General features: G+C 43.1%; 1 protein-coding gene across 2 annotated transcripts in view; it reads left to right on the forward strand.

Moving 5' to 3' along the window:
- IRX5 (iroquois homeobox 5) overlaps window positions 1–5,669 on the forward strand; it is a 33,720-nt gene extending 28,051 nt beyond the window's left edge. The window contains exons 4-5 of one of the 2 annotated variants that reach the window (XR_008598364.1): window positions 5,036–5,237; window positions 5,342–5,669. Coding sequence is in view for 1 of the 2 variants with exons in the window: in XM_055000604.1 (XP_054856579.1) it covers window positions 5,084–5,103 (20 nt within the window). In the remaining variant the exon portion in view is untranslated. Of the gene's footprint in view, window positions 1–5,035 lie in introns of both variants that reach the window. The other variant, XM_055000604.1, reaches the window with a different exon arrangement.
- The last annotated feature ends 331 nt before the right edge of the window (window positions 5,670–6,000 follow it).

Consider the following 6,000-nt stretch of genomic DNA (forward strand, 5'->3'; position numbering starts at 1 on the left):
AGTCTGATTTAGTATGTGTTCATGAGTGTGAAAACGAATATATAAAAATTCTTTTTTTAAAAAAAGAATTTTATTTAAAGAAAATAGAATAAAGTAAGTGCATAGTATAAAAGTTATACATATTCTAAATTAAACAATAATTTGAGAATTATACATCTTATACAACCGATAAGTACATAAACAATACATTTGTACAAGTCTTGGGAATAAAACAAGCAGTACCTTTAAATTTCTTTAAGCTGATAAAGTAATTATTACATATTTGGCTTCCCTGAGCCTAGATACATGACATTTCTCCTTCACTCTTCTTCACTTCCCTCCCTCAAAGCTACTGTATCAATTAGTTGAGTATATAAAAATTCTTAAGGAGTAAGTAGAATTCTAGGTCGGTACATGGCTCTTCTTCCAGGTTAAATGGCCCAGCTTTCACACATGTTGGGTAATACACTTTCAATGCATGTTAGCAATCAATTCTAAGTGGATTTTCCTGTTTCGCACAGGGGAGTCCAGTTGCAAACAATTGCTAAAGTGCATTATCTAATGTGTGTGGAAGCAGCCTAGGAGTGATAAAAGTCCCCCCGATTTTGTCACTTCATACCTTACCTCAGGAATCACATCGTTGCCACTGGAGACAGCTTGCTAATATGCTTAGTAATTGATTTATTTTTTAAAAAATCAGTTCTCCCATTCCTTCTCTTCCCTGTCCCCAAGCTCAGTCTTTCTGCCTTTATTTTTTTCACCCATTCTTCACAAAGAAAGGTTTTGCCTGGCTATAAAGTCCACGGTTCTGGTCCTCAGATCATCCTCTTTGGTTCTTTCCAGCTAAAATCGGCGGCAAAACTATGTGGAGTCATTGTTCGCACCAGCCGTGCTCTCAATTCCGAAAGGCCTGATTTATTAGCTTGTCAAGGGAAGCATTGTTGAAGAAGGCAATCAGAAAGCACTTACCTAGTGAAACTAAAATTACTGCCTTTTCACTGGCTAATTTGTATAACTCCCATGGAGGAACTTGGGAAGTGTTTGATGAGGCATAAAATGATGATTAATGAATTTATTGGCCCGTTGCTCATCAAATAGGAGTTGTATATCTTTCCTCTATTGGGCGACAGTTTCAGTGGCGACGTGGCCACGTAGAGGAAGTCCAAGATGCTCTTCTGTCCTGGCATCTCCCTCCCTTTTAACCCACCCGACCTGAAGAATATCTTGCGTGTAACAGAGGCAATATCAAGGGACGTCCAGAGACAAAGGGCCTATTTGATTCGGAGGTAAATGAGAAATGTGAAGAAGGTGGCGGGAGGGGACGATCGTCCGCTCAGTTTTCAATCACTTTGACTACTGAAGAGGGAAGAATGCAGAAACCAGATAAGGTGTGAGAAGCAAAAGGGGAAGGGGGAGATAGGGGGGGAAAGATGACAAACCAATTTTAAACTTTCATAAAGGAGCCGGCCGAACAACCTGATTGTTGCTTAAATGAAAGAAGACAGAGGACAAATGACATTCTTTGGCGTAATCCCCATTCTCACAAAGCATACTTCTTAGCTGTCACGAAATTCCATCCACCTCTGCCCCAAACATGGGGGTGAGGAGGGTCAGGTGCCAGACGGTGAGGCGCCCTCGGACAAGGCCCTGGCTTGGTGCCCTTCTTCTGGGTGCTTTCCTCTGGCATGGGTTACTGTCTCCTTCCTCTGCCTTTTTATTGTTGTTTTGCTCCAGCAGTGATGGCTGACAGAGGTAAAAGAGGTGCCACAGCTAGACTGCTGGATTTCTACACTGACTAGGCAAAATGGAGTAGGAAGCCCACGGCCCGTTTTTCCAATGTACATTCAGAGAAATCAAAGTGGGTGATCTGGCACATCGAAGAAGAGTTGGTCTGTGATCGCAGTGGTTATGGCTGTACCAAGAATGGAGATGACTGACTCTCCAGGTGTTGGCATGGCTTAAAGACTCAGGAAAAGATTACCACCTTACCACAAGTCTTTCCACTTAGGGAAGTATAGATGTGACATAGAATCACGGAGTTGGAAGGGGCCGTACAGACCTTCAAGACCAACCCTTTGCCCAGTGCAGGATGAGCCTAAAGCACCCCTGACAAACATTCATCCAGCCTCTTCTTGAAAACTGCCAGTGAAGGGGAGCTCACCACCTCCCTAGGCAGCTGATTCCACCTTTGAACTACTATGACTGTGAAAAAGTTTTTCCTAATATCCAGCTGGTACCTTTGTGCATGTAATTTAAGCCTGTTGCTTCAGGTCCTATCCTCTGCTGCCAACTGGAACAGCTCCTTGCCCTTCTCCAAATTACAGCCTTTCAAATAATTAAAGAGAGCAATCATGTCCCCCTCAGTCTCCTCTTCTCCAAATTAAACATTCCCAAGGCCCTCAGCCTTTCCTCGTAGGGCTCAGTCTCCAGACCCCTTATCATCCTCGTCACTCTCTTCTGCACCCTCTCGATTTTGTCCACATCCTTTTTGAAGTGAGGTCTGAAGAACTGCACACAGTACTCCAGGTGTAGCCTGACCAGGGCAGTATAGAGAGGAACTATGACCTCCTGCGATTTCGATGCAATGGCCCTTTTGATACAACCCAAGACTGAGTTTGCCTTTTTTGTGACCGCAGCACACTGACTGCTCCTATTGAGTTTACAGTCCACTCTAACCTCAAGATCTCTTTTGCATACACTACTCCCCCGATTCTTGAAGTGTATCCCCCTTTCTGTATTTGCGCTTCACATTTTTGTGGCCCAGATGTAATACTGTACACTTACATGTTGAATTGCATCCTGTGCACCACTGCCCACTTCTCCAGAGTATTCAGGTCTTGTTGAATTTTAACTCTATCTTCTTGGGTGTTTGCCCCTCCTCCCAATTTGGTATCATCAGCAATTTACCCCTTCATCCAGATCATTGATAAAAATATTGAAAAGTACCAGGCCCAAAACTGAGTCCTGCAGCACCCCACTGGACATCTTCCTCCAATCTGATGAAACACCATTGACCACCACTCTTTCAGTGAGGTCCTCTAACCAGTTCCCTATCCACTGAACTGTCCTATAGTCCAGTCCGCAGTCTTCCAGTTTACCCATTAGAATGTCATGGGGAATCTTATCAAAAGCTTTGCTAAAATCCAGGTAAATCACGTCAACAGACTTCCCATGATCCAGTAAGCTTGTCACTTGATCAAAAAAGGAAACCGGGTTGGTTGCCATTTTCTTAAGAGGAACAAAGCAGAGAAGCAACTTGCCTAAGTGAGGTACAAAATTGCCTTCAGGGCTGGCTTCTTTGTCTCAAAGGGAAGGATTTTTGTGTGTGTAGTGGAAACCTGCAGTCCTACCAGTCACCAACCCCTTGTTGCCCACCACTTCCCTCCAGCCCTTTTAAAAATAACGTACAGTAACAACAACAACAACAACAACATTCGATTTGTATACTGCCCTTCAGGACAACTTAATGCCCACTCAGAGCTGGATTATCTCCACAACAAAACACCCTGTGAGGTGGGTGGGGCTGAGAAAGCTCCTAGAAGATGTGCCTAATCCAAGGTCACCCAGCTGGCTTCAAGTGGAGGACTGGGGAATCAAACCCGGTTCTCCAGATTAGAGTCCTGCTGCTCTTAACCACGACACCAAACTGGCTCAAGCCACATGCATCAGGTTCCAAACAAGATTCCTCCTTTTGGTGGGTGAACATCCACTATTTCTGGTTATTTGTTGCAGTATGGGGGCCAAACTCTCATGAGAGAAAGGATTATTACGAGTGTTCAGGTAGCCCTTCGGATGTACACAGTTTACAATGCTATTTCTAAAGAGGACTGGAGGATTATCTCCTATGGAGTCATCAACAGCTGTCCTGGTGAGGTGGGCAAATGGGTGAGGGACGGTAACAGGGAAGTGGGGAGCAATCACTGATGCCCCAGAAAGCAAAAGTGTAGGGTTTTGATTAGCAGAGTAAATTGTTGTGCATTAGAATATAATAAGAACTGACTCCAGTGTTTAGGTCTAGAAAAACGCTTGACTACATATTAAAATAGAAGGTTACATTGGTGTGAAAATAAAGGATAGCTAACTAACCTGCTACTACATCTTGATGGTGAGACTTAAACTCAGTGAGATTCTAACACTTACATCGAGATAACTAACACACACTACATACTTAGAGACTGAACAAAGAGCAATAAAACCTTAGAATATGTTGCTAGTTAATTGCGCCCCCCCCATTGCCCAATAGCGAATCCCAGATCTCCTTCATTATGCACAAAGACTCCCCTTTCTATGGTGGGAAGCTTAACTCCACAGCTAAGTAGTCCTATGAAAACCAGTTGACTAAATAACAGAACAACAATTTAACTCTTTCATGACTGAACATGAGACACTTGCTAAAATCCTGACAAAAAGTCTTGAGCCTCCTCTGATTGCCTTTGTAGACAAAAATCACAGGCTTTTTCAGACCACGATGCAGATAGGAAAACCACTTATTTGCAAATTCCTGCACATTTTGGCACACCGGAGAGAAGAGCTGGCTCGGAGAATTCTAACAAAACCAGGTTTCAGCAGTAAATACATTTTTGGCGTGGGTGAACTTTCAAATACAGGGTACCCCATATGACTTCTGAAGTGGTACAATCCTGGGAATGGTATATTAAATATCCGAACACTTAGGCAACCCCAAGCTTATGTTTTTGAAGCTTATGCTTTTGAAGTGACCCCTATACCCCTCCACTGGTCAAAATAAAATTTTCTGTTTGTTCTCAAGTTAAAGTCCAATCATCCAGTTGGGAAAGCTTTGAGGAAAAAGGGATTCATGCGATCGTTGAATTGATGTCTCTCTGCTATCTCTTTGGTTTGAAGCGCTTTAGATCCCGCCGCAATAATGGGGAGAACTTGAAGGCAAAAAATGAGAAGTAGGAGTTTGGGAGGTTATTGGCTGAGGAAAGGGTACAAAAAGTTTTGGTGCAAGTGTTGGAAATTAGTGTTTAAAATAACATTAATGGCCTTTTTAGTTCTCCAGATGATCTTATGGAAACCCTTTTGTTATCTCTAGGAATCAGTCTTGCTTTAACTTCAGTTGTCAAAGAATGCACTTTTCTAGGTGGATCACCAGTTTCCTGACACATTGAGCGCCGAAGGGGAATCGCAACGTCATCTATGGCCAGCTTCGGGAGGATCCACTGTGCTCGTAAAACTGAAAGACTGCTCTCCATAGCATCTTTGATCTGGAAAGGAAGAGGTGACATGCCACAGTGGTAAGTATTTTAATCCTGGTCTTCAAAACATGGAAGATCAGCTGAGAATGAAGATGGTGCATTTGTTTCTATGGATTAATTTCAAAAGAGCTTCTCTGACACAGGATAAAAAGAAATGCTCACAATCCTCTGTGAGGTTATATTTTCCAAAACAAGCAAAAAACAGAACAAAGAACACCCCACCCCCTTTCTGACAAGAATATATGTTGTTGACTTGGTCTCCTACTTAATGTCGAAAAGAGAAGAAAACTGGTACTGAAACTTTTGAAAGCTGATCTTCATCTACAGTTTTTTTACAGCAAATCTCAGTGGCGAACACAAGCAAGGCTAGAGAACTGGAGTTACGTTTACTGGTGGTAGAGAAATGCCACCCTAAGAAATGAACAATAACGGTTAAAAATAAATAAATAAATTACTTTGGTTTGGTCAGTATTTATTGTGTCCCAAGGCCCATCTTTAAAGGAAAGGTATGAACAAGGGTTACATCAGTACTTAGTTCTTGTGGCCCCTTCTTCCAAGCCTAGGGCAAGGCCGATCGCCACCTTGGGGTCAGGTAGCAATTTTCACCAGGCCAGTTTGGCTAGGGATCCTAGCCATCTTTTACTATCTTCTGGGCATGGAGCAGGGGTCACTGGGGGTGTGGAGAGGGTAGGTAGTTGTGAATTTCCTGCATTGTGCAGGGGGTTGGACTAGATGAACCTAGAGGTCCCTTCCAACCCTAGAATTCTATGACAAAGATGGGTGGTGCTGAATGGGTGCGGCT

This window comes from Eublepharis macularius, chromosome 16 (genome assembly GCF_028583425.1).
Source record: "Eublepharis macularius isolate TG4126 chromosome 16, MPM_Emac_v1.0, whole genome shotgun sequence".
In the NCBI taxonomy this organism is placed as follows: Eukaryota; Metazoa; Chordata; class Lepidosauria; order Squamata; family Eublepharidae; genus Eublepharis; species Eublepharis macularius.